At 45.8% G+C, this 23,894-nt stretch overlaps 1 protein-coding gene across 4 annotated transcripts in view; it reads left to right on the top strand.

The window, feature by feature from the left end:
- Nucleotides 1-23,894, top strand: part of LOC126548278 (nephrin-like) — a 727,088-nt gene that overhangs the window by 438,968 nt on the left and 264,226 nt on the right. For all 4 annotated transcript variants that reach the window (XM_055063648.2, XM_055063647.2, XM_055063646.2 and 1 more), the window contains exons 2-4: nt 2,892-3,239; nt 8,038-8,139; nt 13,206-13,433. In XM_055063648.2, coding sequence (XP_054919623.2) covers nt 2,892-3,239; nt 8,038-8,139; nt 13,206-13,433 — 678 coding nt within the window. The remainder of the gene's footprint in view (nt 1-2,891; nt 3,240-8,037; nt 8,140-13,205; nt 13,434-23,894) is intronic.

Below are 23,894 nucleotides of genomic sequence, written 5' to 3'. Positions count from 1 at the left end.
ATTGCTTACGGAATACGCGCGAGAAGAAAATATTCCACGATTACAGCATTCGTGATGGTAAGCCATAATTTCACCTGGAGCCTTGCCTTAGCGATCGCTATATGTTTCATTAAAAGCTGAGCGTCGTTTGCAATTTAAGAACTTAATAACATCTGTACAATCACAAGCATCTCTTTAGCGTCAAGTACAGAAAGTTACGTTACTTGGAGGAGCCTAGCTGTTAGTGGCCTCTGCCAGTATATAGGTATGTCGTGCGTCGAAGTTGCGCAGATACATATATTACCCGCGGGACTTTGTTAACGTGTCCCGCATTCATTTCTAAACTTTTCAAAGAACCAGCTGAGACTTCCTTGTAGCAGCTTGGGCACCGAAGGCAGATGAGAAGGGGGCAACGGTCCGCTGTTCTGATGGCGCAAATTCACAGGACGTTGAAAGCTCATTGCAGCCACTCAATTGAAGTGACGGTATGGTGGCAACATTGTTTCTGATATCTTGCAGCTTACAATACTATAGGGACTAGATCCAACCTGCCGTCTCCTAACGCGAATGAAGCATCCCCCGCTGCGGTAGCTTAATGGCAATGGCGTCCCGCTGCTAAGCTCGAGGACGTGGGTTCCATCCTGGCCGCGTTTTGATGGGGCCGATATGCAAAAACGCTCACGTAACTAGGTTTAGATCGACGGTGAAGAACACCAGGTGGTCAAAATTAATCCAGAGTGCGCCAATACGGCATGTCTAATAGTCATATGCGGGTGCTGGCACGTAAAACCCCAGAATTTTTTATATTCCTTACAGCGAAGCTGTTTATGGCTACGATTTAGTGCGTTTTTCGTGTCCGTCAACAAAGTTGTGTGAGCAAGAACTATAATCATGAGCAATGGCTCGTACCACTGCTCGCTCGTTCGCCGTCATCTTCTACCCCAGCTGGCTCGTTGGTGCTCATCATGCTAGGGTTCCCATACTGCGCCTTCCTCTGCGAAGACGCTGACGGCACTGGCCCACTGCCAGTCGGTGCGGTGATTTCGGTCTCAAATTATTTGCTCACTACATCGGGAAATGAAAAACGAATGTATATAACGAATGTATAACATGAATGAACACGGATGTATAAAGATAAACATGTGTGAATACATTTCGTCGCAATGGCTACCGATGAAGAAAATAATTGTGTTCGTATCTTTGTTCAAAATTCGCCGGCACCTTTTTGTCGTGTGCTGCATAGCTTTACTGGTCATCCATCTTCCCAGAGGAAAGGCTCATGATTTTTTTTTTTGTAAGTATCCTCATACAAATCGTGAAGTCGTTCTGTGCTTCATTACAAAAATAACAAGAAATAAATGAAGCGCCGAAAGCCCTCACAATTTGTATCGGCTTCATTACAGTGTGTAAGAAATCATTGTTATTCGCCGCAGAATCGCTAACGAAGTCGTTCTTTTTTTTTCATTTCCAAGCCGGAAAGTGAGTAACAGTATTGGCCACCTGTTCTCCAGGTTCTCACTGGGATTCCCTTCCAATCCGTTGCATTCATGACACTACGAGTGGCTCCTAAACATTAAAAAAATAATTTAAAAAGCCGGGCTAAAGCCAGTGGAGCTTTACTAGTTCAGGTGCAACCACATTGGGAAACCTCCAATGAGCTTTAAAAAGAATATGCCCTTGCCAGGGAAACTTGGCGCAGTATTGGCCACAACCTTCCTTGACTCTAGCGAAATGAAGTTCAGAAAATCATGTCAGGCATAGTATGATAACGGATAGTCTACCAAAGCAATTGATTGTGGTGCCAAGGGAAGAAAAACACAGCCTAGGATGGCAAAGTAGGGGTGAGATAAGAAATGTGCAGGCATCGGACGGAGTCGGATGGCACAGTACGGGCGTAACTAGAGACTGCTGCAAGAAGTTTTCGTCTTGCAAGTGGACATCAAATGGCCCGATGATGATTACGATGATGGTGCTGATGATGATAACGAACCGAAACAATCAAATTTATTGCCATTACCGAAATGTTAGCACCTGCACACGAAGGTTTGAACTACGGTGGGGGCGATGTCAAGCTCTCAGTATAATGTCTATCGTGCGTGCAGTTTGCGTTTAGGCTTGACTTCCTGGAAGTGTAGCCACGCAGTTCTAGGACCACTTTTATTGGCCCCTAAACCCCACGTTCGCTCTCTTTCTTTTCTCTCTCCATTTCTCTCTCTAAGCTTTAGTTTTTCTGTCGCCGCTTATCACGTCGTCTGAGTAAACGAATAAAATTTATTAAGTGAGCAAGACTCATAAATGCACAATTTGCGAAATTTGCGACGAAAGTTGCCGCTAATTCGAATACCATGAAATAAGCAAATCAATCAACCAGTTCTGCATTGGCCCATTTCGGTTACCTGAGCTGGGATAATTGAGCGATACTTGACTCATTTTGTCTTTGCATATAATAATGGGTTTCTACCAGCGTTATCACGAGGATTGACTGGCATCAGCGGTGAGTAAGACGAAATGATTAAAATCAAACAAAATGAATTATTACAGTAAACCGACCCTGTTTTACGAATAATATCTACCCAGAACTACACATTAAGCCATCGTCTGCTTTCAGTTGTTGGCTGGGATTTGCTGTGTTTTTTAAGAATTCTCCTAGAAAGAAATGCGATGTGGTGCTGAAGTCCCTAGCACATCGTAAAATTGAGTTGCGTTGGCAGGAAAGGGCCAGGAGCAAAGGACGCTACCTTGAAATGCATTCCTTGCAATTTCTGACACTACATACTCACGTCTAAGCAGTTTATTGGTTTTACGTTTAGTGGTTTGGTGGTTTTATGTGCTTGCCCCCCATCGTTGGTCTGAATGACTTACGTAATCAATGTTACACCGGAGCTCATTTTCTCGCATGGCTTTCTCTGCAGTTGAAGTGCAACGGGTGCTGGCCCTGCCGGGCAGCCAGGCGCGGCTGCCATGTGACCTGGGCGGCTCGTTCAGCGGGTCCAGTTTGGAACCGTCGCTCATCAGCTGGACGCGCGGCCCGTCGGCCACCGCTGAGCCGCTCTACAGCGTGGCGCGCGCCGAGGGCGTCGCACTGGTGCAGGCCGACCACCGGGTGACGCCGGCCTGGAAGGAGCGCTTCCACTTTTCTGTCTCACGTGGTACACTGTCGCTAGCTGACGTGTCGCCGCGCGACGCTGGGCTCTACGTGTGCCGCGTCCGTTTCCAGCACGCGGTTGAGAGGTCGTCGCGCGTGGAGCTCGTCGTGGTCGGTGAGCGCCTGCCCTCATTGCCCAGTGACTTCGAGATCTCGCCTAGGGGGCTCACTGACACGTCGCTGTGCGCGTGTTTCGTAACTCTGTCATCAGGGTCCCATGGGGAACGCTTTTTTTTTCTAGAAAGCATTGATCCGGGGGGGGGGGGGGGACGTGACAGCGGGGCACCTGGAACAAAATTCTTAACAGGAGTGAGCACTCACATTACGGTTAGCTGTGTTGAGCTTTGTACTATAATTCAGTTCAGTCTCCCCTGAAACGTGCTAGGATTCGTTGGTAAGGCACAACTATAGCAGAGTCAGTGCACAACAGAGAATGTTTAGGATCACGTACTGTATTTCGGTAACTTCTGACTACACTATGCCAAGCAATATACGGCTACAAAGCACGTGCTGTGGCAATTACAAATCACTAAAAGCCCGATGGTTCCTCACGCCGCAAGCAGAGTGACTGATGGCCGGAATCTATCGTGCTATGGTAACTTGTTAAAGCACTTTGTAGAGCCCCATTGCCTGAAGAATTGCCGTTCCAAATTACAGTGCATTATATGTGCTGCAGCTTGATGAAACCGATGCTTGACTCTGTTGTGAGCTGCCTTTGTTGTATTTATGTAATCTAGCTTCAAGTTTGACTTCTTCATGCATGTTACCTTCTTTCTTTCTTTTTTTTAGTCATAGTTTGTTCTACCATTTTTAATGTGCATTCATTTTACGTGAAAGGGAGTAGCTGGCGTCGCTTGAAGGCGCCGTCATCTCCTAAATGCCGTGTAATGTATCTGAAAAAAAAAACATATCTTGCGACTCTGCGAAATTCTAGAAGACCAAAAAATTACGGATACTTGCCAATAATGAGTGGGAAGAGGCCGCATGTATTACTGGAAGATTTCACCAAATAATTTTATAAAATGCTTGTGTATTGCGTTGCATGCATATGTGATAAGAACGATTGAACTAGATGGGCTGAATATTCAAAGATCCAGGTTCCTTATATTGGCACCTGAGCAAGACATGAAGTAAGGAATTCTATCAATTTTTGGAGGACTGGAGAAGGTTTGAACACGATCATTTAGGCAAATACTTGGAAGCTGGATGAAATTCTTAATTGCCTTTAGACCAAATAACACATCCACAATATGAGCAATATCATAGGCCACGCGGCCATCAACGTTCAAAAAGCTTCGGCATTGCCTCACCACCCATTCCTACTAGTTTTCTACAGTTGGCGATTTTCGACGTAGTTGTGACAGCTATGCATAACTGATCGTGTAGTCCTTGTATATGCTGTTCGCAAGCATATAAATATCAGAAAGCCCTATATGCTGTTCAGTACCAGTTCTGCTGCACTGGCACATCGTGTTAAACCCAAGGATTCATCGTGCTTGCGCAAACGAAAGGCCAATAGCCATTCGTATAAAAAAGACGTGCATGTGCTAATATAGCTCCCTAAGTAAAGGGATCAATTTAAAATTCTAGACTGCAGAGAACTATAGAAAGGAGACTAATACGAAGGCCGCGGTCAAAACTTCGCAGTTCATTCTAATTGACTGTGCTACAGTGCACAGTTAAGATGTGGTCAGCTCCAGTGGCGTAGCCAGAAATTTTGTTCGGGGTTGGGGGGGGGGCTCACTTTGCAGCTCGGTCTCCTCCTTATAGAAGTTGTCCAGGGATCAAATACATTAAACATTAATTATAAGTGCGTTGCGATTGCCAAAGATGCGGCAAACAAATTCTTGAACGCTACGGCCTGTACAGACGAGTAAAATGTGTATTTGTTCATAAGAGAATATACACGTATGTCTGAAAAATTGTGCCCGAAATAACTGATATCAATGCTTCCATGTTTTCTGTATATTTAATATGCAAAGCAAATATCACACGAACTTTAGAACTACGCCTATATCAGTTTCAAACCAGCAAAGCAGTGTATGCCCCTGATATGAAAAATGTAAAGGCCATGAAATTAACAAGTTGAGGACAAATATTTTTATAAAACTTTATAAGCCTACCTGCCTTTCTCTCAGTTGCATCTCTCTCTCTCTCTCTCTCTCTCTCTCTCTCTGTCATTCAAGAAGCTTGTTTACATTTTTGTACATATGCAACGACCAGGGAAAAATCTCAATGACGCTGTCCTTTGTTCCAATGTGTTGTGCAGAAGCAGCTGTCGCTGCTCGTGTATTGAGTAATTGCACCAAAATTATAGTTTCAGCAGAGAGAATATATAGAAAGCAGAAGTTCTGCAACATGCATGAGGGCGAGGGAAATGAAAGTGAGCCAACGCGAATATATAACAAACAGGGTACTTTACTTAAAGTAGCCTCCATGAGCATTTAGACATTTGTCCCACTGACTAACTAGTATCGTGATTCTAATAAAACTCCTTGGGTTGTTGCTTCAAAATGCCTCTGAGTATTTCAGGTGTGAATATGGTTCCCTTGAGCTGTTTTTTTTAATGCTCCAAAATGTGGAAGTCGCAAGCCGACAGGTCTGGGCTGTATGGCGGATGTTGCAGCGTTTCCCACTTGAACTTTGCCAGTTTTGTATTAACCACACCAGCGACGTGGGGACGGGCATTGCCGTGGAGCAAGATGACCCCACTCCTCAATTTTCCACGGTGTATGTTCTTGATTGCGACACGCAGCCGATCCAACGTTTCATAACATGGGAAACGATTGATAGTCTCTGCAGGCTTAGCAAATTCGATGAATAATGGCCCCTGACGATCGAAAACAGAAGTCAACACCACCTTTCCGGCAGAAATGACGGCCTTTGCTTTCCTTTGGGGTAGTGAATTCAAATGTTTCCACAGTAAGCTTTGCCGTCATGTTTCAGGCTCGTAGTAGTGGCACCATGATTCGTCCCCGGTCACAATTGCAGACAAAACGTCGTCATCCTTATCATGATACTGGATTAGATGAGTCAAGGCAGCGCCGAACGTCTCCATCTTCTGGCGGTGGTTCAAAATCTTGGACATCCATTGCGCACACATGAGCTGATAACCGAGATGTTCATCAATTATGGTGGGACCTGAACCGTGACTAATGTTCACACGCCCTGCCAATTCATCGATGCTTATCATCCGTTCTTATCTAATCAGCCTTTGCAATTGTGTTGGAGGTGGTTGCACGGTGACTATGGCCCGGTCTTGGATCGTCCTCGCAACTTTCCCGTCCTTCTTTGAACCATTTGCTCCAATGCTTTACAGTGGCCAATGAAATGCGATGTTCAACGTACACGGCAGCCATACGGCAACTAATTTCTTTTTGGGAAACATCTGTCACGAACCTCGCGACACCCCACCGTTCAACTTTGGAATGTCCATTACGTGACGCAACCATGTTCAACCTAGTGTATGAGAGCATTAAAGAACCTTGATCCTCACACCTGCGTGTCACTTTTGTAAATGAGAGATGCCTCTGTGCCTCGCGCATGCGTCGCAGATAATGAACCGAGTCATTATTTCGCAGGGTGAGTTGGCTCACTTTCATTTGACTCGCATTCGTACATTAGAAATACGAAGATACAATGGAATACACAAATGCGAAGATACACCTTGATAAATGACAAAAATGTGTAACAGGAAACAAAGTTCACTGCACATATACACAAAACCTCGCAATAAAATATTTAAATATACGTATAACTATCCAATAAATATACGTATCTAATCAAAAGTCACTATATATGATGCCTCAACCAAGGCAAATAAACATGTTGCGCAACCACAGATTCAAAGATCTCGTGCCCCCTCCTCCCTCCAATCCCCCCGATGTATCGCGCGCGACGGAAGGCGGCGCACTTCCTCCCCGATTTTCTCCTTTGCACACACAAGACTGAGCAACCATCGTCGGCTCACCTATGCCGCACCCCCCCTCCCCCCTCCCCCCATTTTGCTTTCACTCGCACATGCAACATTCCGAGCACGGTCGCAATGTTATCGCCTTTGAACTTCAAAGAGAACATGAGTTCGACGGCGATGGCAGGAATGCGCCTGGAGTTTCCATATAACTGCTATCCCAATAATATAATATGAGTAGCCGGCAACTGAAGCGTCCCGTGGCCCTTTATCCTACGCAAAAGACGTAATGAAATCGAACTCGACTCCCGGTGCATTGGCGTTGCCGCGAATTCCAGCCCAATTTCGTAATGTTCGCGCTGAAATGTCTTTTCGAGAGTGCAAAGGCCAATCTATTAGACAAAATCGAGCATGATTTCTGGCGTCTGGGGTTGCTTTAGTCGGCGGGGCATGACAGCACGAAAACATTTGGGGGGGGGGGGGGGGGGCTGAAGCCCCATCATAAGCCTCCCCCCTGGCTACGCCCCTGGTCAGCTCTCGTTATTCTTTGGCTTTCTCTGTTCCACCTGTCATAAACAACCACGTCTCTCTCTCTCTCTCTTTCTCTCTATGTGTGTGTGATTTTCAGTGCACGCTTTTCAGTTCAGTCTTATTTAAGCATTCTTTGAATACTGTGCACTTAATTCAAATGGTGTCTAAGATATGTACTGCGCAGCAAAGTGCATTTGCTTGCTAAAATAGGCTGTGTGGATACAACTGTGGGCCTGTTTCTTCTTCGTTTACTTTTACGAACGCAGAGCGTAAAGTAGGTTAAACATATGTATTTGTGTGTGTAATAAGATAGCCAGTTTTTTCACAGCATACAAAAGATATGCCATGCAAACGCCATTTCTACCGACACCTCTTTCCGAAACAATCGCAGTGATTAAGTCTTTCAAGCCCAATGAAGCATGTGTGTCCTATGTTGCCGCGAAACAATGGCGCACGATTTGTGTTCACGCAGAGCACCCTGGAACTCCGGTGCTAAAGTTCGACCCAGAGTCACCGGGTGCAGACCGGCTCAGAGAAGGACAGCGACTGCGAGTGCTCTGCGAAGTGGTGGGAGGTGAGCGCCTCTCACCTCTGCACGAACCGTGTTGAAGCGTATACATTTGTGAAGTGCACGCTTCCTCAGCACCTACGAACTTTCGTAAGCTTCTATCAAAGCGGACTTACGTCGTATTTTGTTCAATTTCTGTTTGCTAATTGGAACAATGTGCCACAGAAACATTCCGCGAAAAAAAAAAAGTAGATTGGGTAGCTGCGGTTTCTGCAAATATTGCGACCAAATGGAATAAATCGTTATTTTAGGCACTCGCATGGTATGGCGTTCACTATAAATTGGAATGAATGGCTCATCTTACAACTCTTTCGTCGTTATCATAGTCGATGCCTCTCGCATGCGGAAGCGTGTGATAGCACAATTCCTTGCAGTTTGCGACGTATATAGCGCACCGGTATAGTGCATCTTCGCTCTCTGTGGTCTGTCCTACGACTGCGACTTTTCAGTCAATACTTTCGAGCTAACAAAGCAAACAACATGGACTTGGGCCCGCGCATCAAATTATTGATGCTCATGGTTGGAGTTTTGTATTGGGGGGCGGTAAAATCTCAGGATGACTACCTTTTTTGTTGTTGCTGCATATATAGAAGTTATTTTTTTTTAAATACAAATCTGGAATATTTCCGCTGGCACAATTTTTTGCCGACTAGATTGACTTTCGGCTTTCAGCCGCCTCTCTTTTTTATGTAAAGAAAAAAAATTATACGGTGCTATCTATTTGAAAAGCCTGAAGGCAATACTTATTCAAGCACGACTGCGAAAGCGACAATATCGGCGCTACTGGCATCCGTATGCTGTTATTTACTATACTGTAAGCTGCTAAGCTGAGCAGTACAGAACATTAAGCAGAGAATTAAACCACTGCGCAACGGGAGCGGCTGCGTTGCTTATTATTTTTTCGTGTGCCTGCGTTCTTGCAGCTTTGTTTACCACGTGGATATTATGCTGCTGTCTAAGGTTTGTCAAGAAGTGTGTTAGTACTCCTTTGTGAACGTTTTCGAAGATGAGCGCGCGCTAAAGAAACTTTCGGTTTTACGAGCTCAGCATGCAGCACCAAAGCATCAATTTTCGGTGTGCCCCCCATTCCACTTTCTTCTGGTTGTTCCACACAAAAAGAAAAACGAGAAACTGAAATTTGGCGATGTTACAGTTGCTTCTATGAGGAATGAAAGCCTCAGGCCCGGCGCGGGAAATATCTTGCAGTCAAATAAAAAGTTAGTGCTATAAATATCAGGAAAAACGTGGCCATGCACTCCATTTCTGGTTCTTCCTTCTATGTGCCACAATATTTGCGGGTCCGAAGCAGATCCATCAACACTACCTCGCTACCTCTATTCAAGGATGCTTAATGATACGGCCTTGTGTGGCAGCCGGCGGGAACAAAAGGAACTTTTTTTCTTAACCCGTTCCTTCAGTACCTCAGGTCTAAGCACTTCCTAGGCTTAGGTAAGGCCTTATATTTTTTAAGATGGTCACTATCCCATTCAACCAGAGCGGAATGCCCAATATGTTAGCAGAGACAAGTTACTGTCGTGTAGTCTCAACGCTCATTCAACACGATAAATTTCCCTGCCAGGAAAAGGACACGTGCTCTGTTCACCAATCGTGTCACGCTACGTGTACAACGGTTTACGTTCCTTCTGTTTTTCAACCACGTCTGCGTCTGTGCATGAGCGATGCAGTTATATGATGCCTTTTATTGGAACAGGTATGGCCTGTGAGCTCTGGAGCGCCTAGAATATTACAATTATTTCGCTATGTTTTCGCGTTATGGTGTATATTTCGTTTTACCTCTCAAATTATCACTTTATGCTCAGTCGAGATGTAAATTGCAATGTACATTGCCAAATATTCCAATGCCTTTAGTTCTTTCGAGTCTTTGTATTATACGTTTACAAAACGCATACACGTGTGCTTATGCAGAAAGAGTAATATGGCATGCAACAATGCGTCATCAAACATAATGGAGACAAGGAATTTTTGATACATTTAGGAATACCCTTGTACAGTAAGAATCGCGTACTGATTTTTTTTTATGTGCGTCTCGTGTATTTTACGAGCGTCGTTGGTTAGCATACATCTTATCGCAGCACGTGTTCCATGAACTATTGCAACGACCGCACACTCCGCCTTCGCACTCTATTCCAGCCAGACCCCAATACTTTCGTCATCCAACTCGCCAACAAAAAAGATACGTTCCACTCTTGAATGCATTCAGCTTAGACCAAGAGGTTTCAAGGCTTGTGTAAGCCACATCTCATTCAGGAACTATTTCTTTCATTGAGAAATTTCTACTCCGGCACATTAGAAAGCGTTCTTGTAGGCCACTCATGCTGTCGATCAATACAGAGATAAGTAATGAATTTAATGTTTTGTCGGGTGGGAAACATATTGTATGCTGCATTTAATTTTTGTTTTAAAGTAGTGACACTTGCAGATTTTTCTACCGTGTTGCATTTCGTGGCCTGTGTACTTGATGTATTATATATGGACTTAACCATTAAATAAATAAAAGAGGCTATGGTGGAAGTAGACAAATGTTGCTTTCACAGCTGGTTTATTCACTTTTGCTGACACAATTATCTCGAACAAATAAAGTCAAGAAATACATACATACGAATTTGTAATGAATCGTTTCTTTTGATTTAGGGGCTCCGGTCAAAGTTTATATTAAAAAACTTGAATGCATGTGTATATGAAGACAATTACAAGTTTTATGACACCTCTATCATCCTCGAAAAGGCACGTATTCAAGTTTGTAATATAAATATACACCCTAACTTATAAAGCCCTTTCTTTATTCAAAATACTTATAGTTTAACTTCGAAGGCTCTGTATATACCGGGTGTTTGCTTAATTTTCTTGAAATCGCGTGGTGCAGATAGCGCGGATAAACTGCCTAAGCGGACATCACTTGCACGACAAATTGCCATGTCAAAGTATCTCACTAAATAGATTCACAAACTTAAGAATTATTGCCTTTGGGGCACATATCGAGATTGCGAAATGGAGGCAGTTGCATATAGTGGAGTCATGTCTGCCTAGCGGAAACCTAAGATTAGCGCAACTTTCGAGACATAGGTCTCCAAAACAGGGGAAACAATGCAATGGAGCTCCAATTAAGATCGTCACTGACTGATACAGAGACGCTTTGGGGAAGCTGCTTACAGGAGCGCCAATGCTTTGCGTAGTGTGTTTTAATGGTGCACGAAACAGCAAGTTATCAGTAGATGACCGCCACATTGAACGACAGCGGAAAGGTATCATACCCCAATCTCTGTCGGTTATAATGGTGGCAGCGCATACACTTGCAGCCGGGGGTTTCTGCTGTGGGAAGAAGCAAACGTGTCCCTAATAACGCGATCGCCTTCTCAGGGTTCTTAGTCGATAGTACTGCCTACTTCTGGTGGCTTGAAAACACTGCCGAAATTTGTGTTCTAGCCCCTTTCCCTGGTAATGGGATCGTCTGTTCCAAACTGCTCGATCGGAAATAGATGTCTTTCACTGAACGGCGTTTCTTGTGGCCAAGGCGTAGGGGCGTGACGCGTAAATCACTGCATTAGTTAAAAGTTCTCTCATTAGTTTTCAGTGAGCAGACAAACGATGATAGACGTTCCTACTTCCTCAAGAAAACCCGGGCTTTCCTTTTCTTTCCCGCCCCCCTTCTTCTTTTGGTCCGTCTGCAATGGACCAGCTTTCGAGACTTGAAGAAATATTCTCCCATCTTTGAATGGTTTTCGAGTGCAGTAGGAAATCCAGTTAGGTTTGGGAGCGTAGTCGGTAACCATATTCTTCACATAACGTTTTAGGAAATGGTTTACTTGTTAAAGGGGCACTAAGGGCTAATACTAAGTCGACGTGGACTGCTTAAATAACATTCCAGAAACCTCGCAATGCTCATTTTGTGCCAAGAAAAGACTTAGTTTACGAGAAAATTGCATGTGAACGGTCCGAATACCTTTCTCGAAATTCAAATCTCCCGCCACCCAACCGCGGGAGTGGTGACGTTGCATACGCCATCAATGCCGTTTTCTACCGTCGGTGAGTGAAACGGCGTCCGACAGACGGCGGTACCGAGCCAAGACAAATAAAGTGGGAGCGGCTGATTCCCCGCTGCAGCTGCTGTTTGGCCAAGTGGTGTAGACCGTTCGGGCATCTCGCGACATCCCATAGAAGTTGAATTCTCTGCTACTTGCAATTTGTTCGAGTTTCGCGAGCCAGCAAAACCAGCGCAGCACTACGCGGCAACTACTGACACGCGAAAGCGTGGGCGGCGCGCAGTCGAGAGGAAACGAAGCCCTTCGACCGCCCATGTCGGTGAGAAGGGTAATTTCAATGAGTTCGTTTGTCTAAACATAATATATACCAGGATGAGTAGCATTTTATTTCGTCTTATAGTACAATACGAGGATGTTTTGTGTTTTGTGCAATGAGTAGGTGACTACTAGTGACAGAATTTAACTGAGGAGTGCTTTCGTCATCGGGCAAGTGCTTGAATGTCCCGGGGGAGTCTGTAATCATGTCGTGCATTTACCTCAATTTCTCGATTATTAAGGCTCTGTTCGCGATAATATTGACGCCTTTTAGATTCTCGAACTCTAATCTATCACTTTAGCTTGACTTAATATTTGCCTTTAGTGTCCTTTTAAGCATTGTACCTTTGGTGTTTAGGCGTGCAAGGACATGCAAGCATGCTAACCGCCTCTTGCGGATCCGTGTGAAAACACAGAGGAAGTCGATCAAAATTTAAATAGGCACTTCTGGAGAGCTGGCACCTCGTAATAGCGTTACTTTACTGCGAACAATGTATGGACCTTAGAAAACCGGCGCAGCTAAGCGATGAAACCCCGAATCAAAGAAAGGACTCTGGACGATGCTGTAGCTGCAGAGCCGCCAACCCGACACGCAACACGGCTGCGTCGTTTGGCGGGAGCTCGCTCGAATTGCAGCCAGCCCTTGGGCAGGCGATTCTCAATGGGGCGGAATCCTCGAGTGGCTTCGTTGGAGCGTCGTTCTCGCAGACAACCATTTGAGAATTCCGCGTGCGACTTTCACTCATTTCAATGCAGGCAAGCCACGGCCCAGCCTGCGGTGGAGTCTCTCGCTTTCGGGCGGGTCGCAGCCCACGCCTCTTGAGGCCACGGAAGGCTCGTCAGATGCCCGGGACGGCGTCACGCGTAGCTGGGCGACGTTGGACAAGCTCCAAAGATGGCACCACGAGGCCCGGCTCACATGCCAAGCTTTCAACTCTGAACTTGTGGCGTCTCCCACCTCCTCCCTCCGCCTCCAGCTCGAACGTGAGTGGAAAACCTTGCGCCTCCCTTCTCTGCCTGAGCGGCGCGCTTATTGCGAGCGTTGGTGCGGAATGCCTAGGCATCAAAACAAGCGCAAGGCGCTTTGTAAAGCAGGAAACAAGAAAAATAGTGGTGCAACGCGAAGACGCCAGGAAGAGGTACGCGTTTGCGCTGTAGTTATTTTTGTGCGCTCAGAACCGCTCAAGTGAACCGCAGGAGAGCGGGTTCTATGCAGTCAGAAATTTTCTTAGACCATTTTGTATAGATGTACGAAACCTTGAGAACTTGAAGGCTTCTTTTTTTCGTGGTTGGAGAACACCTTCAAACCTGAAAACTAACTTACGCATGAATCCCTCCCCTGTTTTAGTGTATTCGTTAATTTAGGCAAGGGGCACGGTTCACTTGCCGTCTGCTCGAGGATATCTCATGACCTGGTTTACGTGATGCACTGGTGCTGTCCCTCTATGCGACTCTCGATGAGCGACTGTCGTCTGAGCGCATTTCAGCGTATACCTATGGTAGACAGAAGTGCATGAGTTTTTCTTTCTTTTTTTTTTACAGGCGATAGCTTCCTGAGAGAGAGTTCGATGTGAAACGCTGCCGCGACTATTCCACAAATCAAGACAGGGCATTAACCTGCCGTGGTTGCCCAGTGGCTATGGTGTTCGGCTGCTGAGCACGAGGTTGCGGGATCGAATCCCGGCCACGGCGGCCGCATTTCGATGGGAGCGAAATGCGAAAACACCTTTGTACTTAGATTTAGGTGCACGTTAAAGAACCCCAGGTGGTCAAAATTTCAGGAGTCCTCCACTACGGCGTGCCTCATAATCAGAAAGTGGTTTTGGCATGTAAAACCCCATTAAAAAAAAAGACACGGCATTAGCTTTTCTAGCGCATGTACAACTTGACCTGAGCATACACTAGATAACCAAGGAAGATATAAAAGCGCGACTGGTTGATGAAGTAAATTATTGGTAAGCAAGAATAGTGACCCAATGAAGAAAAATATTCGCTGGTACGTTATCGTAGCAGGGTTTGTCACAAGACAAGCATTAGAGAGTGTGTGTGTGTAGACATCGCACAAGTGTGAACACGCTGGAAAATGTTTCGTAGATCAGTCAACACGGCAGCTGCTACTGGACACCGCCAAGCAACGTGTCTGTTCGTTTGAAAGGTTCCTCACCATGTCTGAGGCGATATTTGGCCATACTTAGCCCTTGCACCGTAAAACCCCTTATATTATCAGCACCATGCTTGAGCATTGCAAACTAGCAAATCCGGTGTGTACATCACGCGATAACAATTCTGTCTCGGATATTACTACACTTAAGAAGAAGCTTTAGCTTGGGTGCTCCTATATTAACACACGTAAAAGGAGAATTAGTTTTTTCTCGGCAACCACTGCACCAATATTGACGAGGTTTGTTGCATTTCAAAGAAAAACTTAACATCTAGCGACTATTAGTTTAAAATTTTTGATTTAGGTCGTCAATTTTTCATTAAAAACTGGCAAAAATTTAAAATTTTCACAAAATGAAATTATTAAGTTTACAACTATGTATATCGGCACTGAAAAAAGATATCACGATTCTGTGAATTGCATATGATAGTGCATATAAAACTGGCAAAATTGATATGTTACAGATGAATATGAAAAAATTCAGCGATATGGAAATCCAGCTTTTGCAGAATCCTTATACACAACGTAAGAAATTCACGTAAGATGTAAATTCACATATCGAGTTTGTCCGCTTTGAATGGTCTAATGGATAACCTTTACAGAACGGCAAAATCTGTTCTTGATGCAGAGCTATTAATTTATAAACTTCGTGCCTGTATCTTTTTCGAACTTTCAAATTTTCGAAAATTATTTTAACAAATTTCAGTCCCTAAATCGAAATTCCGCTTGCAACAGTCGCTACAATTTAACTTTCTCTCTCAAATGCAACAAATGTCATTAAAATCGGTCCAGGGGTTATCTCATAAAAAGGTATTTGCGTTTTACATGTATTTGAATAGGCCACGTCGGAGCTGGGCCCGAGCTAAAGCTTCCTCTTAGGCCATGAAAACAGCTGAATATTCAAAAAAAACCACACTCGCCGTTCTTCTTAGATTAGCCAGAGTCGCCAGCTAAGACGGCATCGCAGATCGCGCCTATCACATCACACGCTCTGCCTGCACCACACAAACACAAATAGCCAGGGGCTGAATTCACAAAGCGTTTCTTTTGTAAGTGCTCTTTGCATATATATCTTGTGAGACAAGGTTTAGGTGGTTAGACTCTTCTTTATTCTCCCGAGTGAGAGCCCCACCACCAGGCCCCAAAAATAGTGATGATGAGTATGTACAGATGATAATATGAAGCGTATGAATAATGCTCACACTAATTTCTCCGCGCGCGCAAGCGGCCAGCCAGGCCGCGACTTAGCCAGGAGGGAAACGCCGAACGAATCGTTTTAGGCGCGATACTTGAGCGATCTCTGAACCACAACAACTATGGTCCGAAGAAACGTCTACGGGAGTAACGCGATAGTTCACGGGGGATGTTTGTACATTAATAATGTAGGATCCAAGGAAGCAAGATTCAAACTTCTCATACAAAGCGGGTGTCCGAATGGGAGTCCAAAGGAGCACTTCCTCTCCAGGACGAAAGGAGATGTCGCGACGAGAGATGTAACGGTGCTTGCGATCAAGCTGACTAAGTTCAGCGTTGAAGCGAGCACGTTGACGGCATTCCTCAAGTCTCGAGACTAACTGTTCGGGTATACTAGCCGAGGTGTTAGTTGGAGCATTGAACAAAGCGGCGTCGATGGTTAATGTTGGTGAACGCCCGTAAACTAGGTAGAAAGGTGAGTACCCCGTAGTTCATTGGATAGCGGTGTTGTGAGCAAACGTCACAAAAAGTTTGTCCCAGTTGTCGTGGTTTGGCCCGATATACATTGATATCATATCTTTCAGTGTGCGATGAAATCGCTCTGTTAAGCCATTTGTTTGAGGGTGATATGCGGATGTCGTCTTATGAACTGTGCCACAAGCTCCGAGTACTTCTTCGATAATTGTTGACATGAAAGTCTTGCCACGGTCACGTAACAGTACACGAGGTGCTGCATGACGCAGCACAATGGCATCCAGAAAGAAGTTTGCAAAGGTATGAGGCCGAACTAGAGCGTAGAGGAGCGGTCTCTGCGTAACGTGTGAGATGGTCAACAGCTGTCAATATGCATCGATGACCTGCCGGCGTTATGGGCAGACGGCCGACTAGGTCTATCCCAACGATGGCAAAGGGTGTCTCGGGACGTGGGATTGGCTGCAAAAGGCCAGCAGGAGGTGAAGTCGGTCGTTTCCGCCGTTGACACTGGGCGCAAGAAGCGACGTACTTGGCCACAAAGGTACGCATGCCTGGCCAAAAGAAACAGCTCCTAACGCGGTGGTATGTTTTATAGAAACCCAAATGGCCAGCAGATGGGTCGTCGTGAAAGGCTTCAAGGACTTGTGTGCGCAGCGAACGTGGAAGAACAGGTACCCACTGGTGTCTGTCGGAGGTTGTAGGTGAAGCGGTGCGGCACATCGCTGTCGAGCTTAAATACGAGCAATAAAAACAGCACTAAAATAACAGCACGAGTGAAGGGACACAGACAACAGCGCTGACTAACAACCAAATTGTCTTTATTGTTTCAGTCAGCATATATATACTCCGCCGCTATCTCAAGCCACAGAATCAACAGAATTGGGCATGCGCAGGGGGGAATGGCAATTAATGCGATAGTAAGGCAATCTCCTTCGGAAGGAGAGAAATAGAAGGAAGGCTTACACATTCTTCGCCGCTAACATGAATGTGGAAAGCTTCGGAAATAAGACGGGCGCGTTCATCGCGGTACTTTGACTGGTAGGTCACATCTTTGAAAGAGGGCTTGCAGCCGCATTCATTGCAATGCAGTGATAACTGACTATCTTTAGCGTGTTTTTGAACTTTGAGTGCTCGCGCATGCGGTCATTGATGCACCGCCCCGTTTGGCCGATATAAAAACGCGTCCAAGAAAGGGAATCTTATACACCACAAAGTCACAACAGTCACCAACAAACCTACGTCTGTGCTGCTTTTACTTTTTTTGTTGTTCTCGGTTACCCGATTGACTTGATGGCACGGGCTACCCGTTTCGGACCATTGTTTCTTAGCGCGGAACCTGGCAACGACAAGTGGGAGTGTTCCTGCAAACGTTTTTGTGCCTCCTTGACGTTTTGTGACCAACTTTTATTTCCCGATGAGTTTTGTTTCGTTCTGCATAATTAAGCAGATTATGTATTTGCGTTCTTTTTTCACGCGCTCATCGTCAGTTGCTTCGTTCTTTTTTTTTTTTTTTTTTTGCTTCAATGTTTTGTGACCCCTCCCTGCTTTGGCTGCCAAGAGGCTGGTAGCAGTATTATGTAAATAAATAACATAAAATAAATATTGCAATAAATAACAAATAAACTGTGTTTCCTCTTTAGGCCGCACATTCTGTATTCCTCTAATCGCATATTGTTTCCGTAGGGGCAACTAGCCTTTACAAACCTCATTGCTATAGCAAGTCGTTCTCCACGCTCCAGGGGTTCTCGAACATGGTGCTACCGTGTGAGGTCCGCTGCGGCAAAGCTCAATAGCTTGTCAAAGAGCTGCGGCGTCATGCAAAATAACTTATAGAAAAATCCGTGGTCACCCTGACGCATCAGCTGCATCTGTAAAAAATGGTTCATTATTACCTGACAAAAAGGCCCGTGCTCTACCCACATAAAGGCGCAGGTTTCAGGAGCTGTACACGCACACGCATAGCCAGAAGCCATGATTAACTTACTGCCTGTATTGTTTATATGCTTAAATACAAACAGTGTGCCGGCAAAACAGGACAGCCAATGAACGTTAGATTAAACAAAAATCACAGGGCCACTGCCAAGAAACTTCCGAAAGCAGACCCACAGTATTTGAACCTACCATGTCACAATTTAATTAAATTGCACTTCGTAGGCTACAGTCACGCTTCCGAGAGACGTAAAATATAGGGAATCGTATCTCATCCACAAGCTTAATATATGACAACACGTATAAAAAGGTGTTCTTGAATGCATGTGCTATACTACTGGCGCAAACATAACTAGCATTCTTTAACTTCTTTGTAGGGGTGCGCTAATACCGAATAGTAGATTTAGAATCGAATATCAAATCAAATAAAGAAAAAAAAAGCTGGATATCGAATAGCTGAAAATTTATTACAAAACCTAATCCTTACAAATTTTGTGCAAGAGGGTGCTACACAAGCTCTGTATATACAGTATGCGCTACTGTTAATAATGCAAGGAGCTCCAAATTAGTATTACAAACCTGGTTACACCTAATTTCTAGTATATGAAGGTCTGGAAGATTGTTCTTTTATTATTAGATTGTCTGTTTAATAGAATCAAGCGCTTCTTCACCTCTGAAGCTCAAGAATTAGTGACGCCACGTTGTACTGCATACGCCTACACGGGTTAGACAGACGGTGTTAGGACTGGGGGCTCAATCCCACCGTTCGTAACTCGTTGTCAAGATTGGAGTCGGGCATGAATTAGAAGGTAGCTGGCCCATACCGTCGTCCAACTTATCCACGCTGAGGACGTTGTTGAAGGGAAGGACTGCTTCTCATCGAGAACGAGGAATATGGGTTTATTTACAGTATCAACATGCAGTTCATCAGTCTAGCATGACTGCGAGAGAAAGTACATCAGTCTCACATGACTGCTTGAGAAAGTGCACCGAGCTGCCGCACAACAGCGGTTTAGAAACACTCGTTTCTCCCCCGATACCCAGGTGACGGAAACGGCCGTCCAGTCATCGTAAACAAGTCGCCTCTCTGCGGGACGGTTTACACACACACACACACACACACACACACACACACACACACACACACACACACACACACACACACACACACACACACACACACACACACACACACACACACACACACACACACACACACACACACACACACACACACACACACACACACACACACACACACACACACACACACACACACACACACACACACACACACACACACACACACACACACACACACACACACACACACACACACACACACACACACACACACACACACACACACACACACACACACACACACACACACACACACACACACACACACACACACACACACACACACACACACACACACACACACACACACACACACACACACACACACACACACACACACACACACACACACACACACACACACACACACACACACACACACACACACACACACACACACACACACACACACACACACACACACACACACACACACACACACACACACACACACACACACACACACACACACACACACACACACACACACACACACACACACACACACACACACACACACACACACACACACACACACACACACACACACACACACACACACACACACACACACACACACACACACACACACACACACACACACACACACACACACACACACACACACACACACACACACACACACACACACACACACACACACACACACACACACACACACACACACACACACACACACACACACACACACACACACACACACACACACACACACACACACACACACACACACACACACACACACACACACACACACACACACACACACACACACACACACACACACACACACACACACACACACACACACACACACACACACACACACACACACACACACACACACACACACACACACACACACACACACACACACACACACACACACACACACACACACACACACACACACACACACACACACACACACACACACACACACACACACACACACACACACACACACACACACACACACACACACACACACACACACTTCCTTGCGCGAGGTTCACCGTCCGGAGCCGACGTCAGACGGACTTCGTAGAACTCGGGGCTTGTGTCAGGAAAGGTGCCTTTTATTCCCCGAGCTGACCCCTGCAGCGCGGCCGGGTGCCCATTGTCTTGCGTCTTGGACGGCGCGTAGGAAGGGGCCTTCGTAGACGTTCCTGCGGCAACTCCTCCGCTCATAGCAGAAGAGGTCGGCGTTGGTGGGATCGGTAACAATAGTTGGCCCGCCGAACGCATTCAGTCACAACGGCGACGAGGCTAGAGCGTAACGGTGGCGTTCCTAGAAAGTTGACGCCGCTGTCGCAACTGGCTGGCAAAACTTGCACCTCAGCTGGGCCGTTCTTAACAGTGCCTCCATGGCCCGGAAAATTTCGGCTGTCCTTGCGCTGACAACCGCTGGGCAGGAAGAGAACGGCTGGTGGTCAAGGGGTGATGTCTTGGCTCGCAGCAACCACTTGGGTAATGTGTCAGCGCCCCAAAACATCTAACAAGGACAGGCAACTGCAAAACGAACCCCACAATACGGCTCTGCGCCGAGATGATATACCTTGGCTCTCACTTTAGACCCGCTAGGCTTCAAAGAAAACATAAGTGCAGAAACAAAAACTGCTGCATTTCGCTATGCCACTTTTTTTAAAGCAATTTCGTGCCGACAAATTCAGCAATCATGGAGGGAATCCTGCTAAATGAGAGGGGATCTTCTTAGCTTAACAAAATTAACACTAGTAACCCTAAAATTTAGGCGGGACCCTTAAACGCAGAATTCAAATTAGCCTGCTCAAACCATCCGCATTGCTATGCAACTTTCCCTTCTTATATCTAACGGAGAAGTTGTACTCTTGGAGAGTGAGACTCCATCGGAGCAAGCGGTCATTTTTGTGTGACATTTGATTGAGCCACGTCAGACGACAGTGGTCGTTCTCGAAGATGAAATTCGCTCCGTACAAGTAACACGACAACTTCTGGGTGGCCCAAAGTAAACAAGCGCATTCCTTCTCTGAAGCGCTGTAGGCTTCCTCGCTTACATTTAGTTTACGGCTGGCATAGAGGATAGGATGCTCCTCGTTAGCGTCGCCGACCTAAGTACCACGCCTATACCTCTGTCGCTTGCGTCGCATTGAACTATGAATTCCTTTGTGTAGTCTGGCGCGCGAAGCACAGGACGAGAAACTAATAGCGTTTCCAAACTTTGGAAAGCGTTCTCTTTGTCCGTATCCCAGTGTACGCTACTTGGTGCTCCCTTTCAGAGGGCGTCCGTTAATGGACTTGCCATTTGCGAGTAATTCGGAAAAACCGTTGATAATACCCCACAAGTCCCAAAAATGAACGAAGGTCTGTTTTCGTGCGCGGCTGAGAAAATTCTCCAATCGCAGCTATTTTCAGCTCGGCCGGCCGTCTCGTGCCCTGGCCGACAACATGGCCCAGATGCCGACAACATGGCCCAGATAAATAACCTGCGAACAACCAAATCTACACTTTTCCACTTTCATCGTTAAGCCGACTTCCCTCAACCGTGAGAACACGTGTTTGAGGTGCGTTACGTGTTGTTGCCAGCTGTCCGAAAAAATTGCTACATCATCAAGATATGGCAAGGCGAACTCCTGCAAGTCTTTTAGGACAATATCCATTAACTTAGATAAGCTAAACGGCGCGTTCTTAAGCCCGAAGCTGAGTGCGAGAGGGCGAAAAGTGCCTACAGGTGAGATGAATGCGGGATAGCGGCTGGCACTTTCTGAAAGGGGAACTTGCCAGTACCCCCGCACGAGATCTATAGTTGAAATGTATTTAGCAGCGCTAACTCTTTCAATTCGTTCCTCGATGTTGGGTATCGGGTATAGCTGATCCCTGGTGATGGCATTTAACTTCCTGTAGTCAACACACGGACGAGGGTCCTTGTTAGGGGTTGTTAGCAGTATTAGCGGTGACGTGTAGTCACTCTCAGCGGGCTCAATAACTCCCAACTCTAGCATGTGCTGTATCTCTGCCTCCATAATCTCTCTCTGTCTTGGAGACACTCTGTAAGGTTTTGATCTTACGGGTTTGGTTGATGTCAGCTTTATTTCATGCGTTATTAGTTCGGTTCTACCTGGTCGATCGCTGAATCTGTCGAGATATTCCCCTAACACCCCTTTTAGCTCATCTAGCTGCTCGGGTCTTAGAGCGTGCGAGCTTACCGAATGTTTTACTACTTCTTCTAGGCCGATTTCAGAGTTGGAAGTCGCCCCATGCTCCCTAAGCTTGGTACTAGTGCCATCCTGCTCTTTGATGGTATAGTTAACGACTCCGCTCCGCTCTACATATGGCTTCATCAAATTGCAGTGATATATCTTCATCTCCTTCCTGCCACCGGGCATTTTCAGAGCATAGTTAGTATATAAAAGTTTGTGCAACACTTTAACGGGCCCGTCCCAGTGAACGTCAAGCTTGTTCTTTCTTAAAGGTTTGAGAATCATTACCTGGTCTCCGGCGTTAAACGTACGAAGCCTCGCATTCTTATCGTAATAGAATTTGGCGTTCTTTTATCTACTCCCATGTTCTTTCCGGCTAGTTCTTCGGTAGCGCTTAGCCGTTCCAGCAGATTTAGCACGTATTCAACCTCTGTAGGACTCTCTCCTCTTTCCTCCCACATCTCTCTTAACATTCTTAGTGGAGAACGGAGTGTCCTCCCATACACTAGATCTGCTGGCGAGAACCCTGTCGCTTCATGTGGAACCGATCGCAAAGCAAACAAAGTTGCCGGCAGACAGTTCTCCCAGTCATCCTTGTGCTCGTAACAGAGCGCACGCAAAACTCGCTTAAGCACTGAATGCCACCTCTCTACACTGTTTGACTGAGGATGATAGACGGAACTGTGCATTAACTTTACCCCACACTTTTGCGAGAATGTGGAAGTCAGTGCGCTTGTGAATACTGACCCTTGATCCGCCTGAATTTTGGCTGCAAACCCAACTCGTGCAAACACTGTCAAAAGCGCGTCTACTACTTCGGTGGAGCTGAGCTCTTTCAGAGGGATTGCTGCTGGTAACTTTGTAACCGGACACAGCATGGTAAACAAGTACCTATAACGGGATTTTGTTTTTGGTAGAGGCCCTACCGTGTCTATCACAAGTCGTCTGAAAGGTTCTGTTATTAAGGGCACTACCTTTATTGGTAGTGCCTTTGTTGGTAGTGCACTACCTGGTTTACCCGAGCGCTGGCAGGCGTCGCATGATCTTACAAAGTTTTCTACGTCTTTGAAACAACCAGGCCAGTAGTATTCCATAAGCAATCTTTCCTTTGATTTCTTTATGCCTAGGTGGCCGGACAACCCATTTCCATGACAGAGACTCAAACGGTCCTCCCTGTACTTAGTAGGTACGACTACCTGATCTAAAATCCTACCCTTTCGATCTCTGTAGTGCCGACACAACAATCCTCCTCTCTCATGTATCGTCACGTTGCGCCTAGCAATGTCTTCTTTAGCTGTGTGATGTAATTTAGCTAAGCTCTCATCATTCTTTTGCTCGGCTGCC

Source organism: Dermacentor andersoni, chromosome 1 (assembly GCF_023375885.2).
Source record: "Dermacentor andersoni chromosome 1, qqDerAnde1_hic_scaffold, whole genome shotgun sequence".
Taxonomy (NCBI): Eukaryota; Metazoa; Arthropoda; class Arachnida; order Ixodida; family Ixodidae; genus Dermacentor; species Dermacentor andersoni.
Note: the sequence above shows the minus strand (reverse complement) of the source record. Positions and strands in the feature narration are given on the sequence as shown.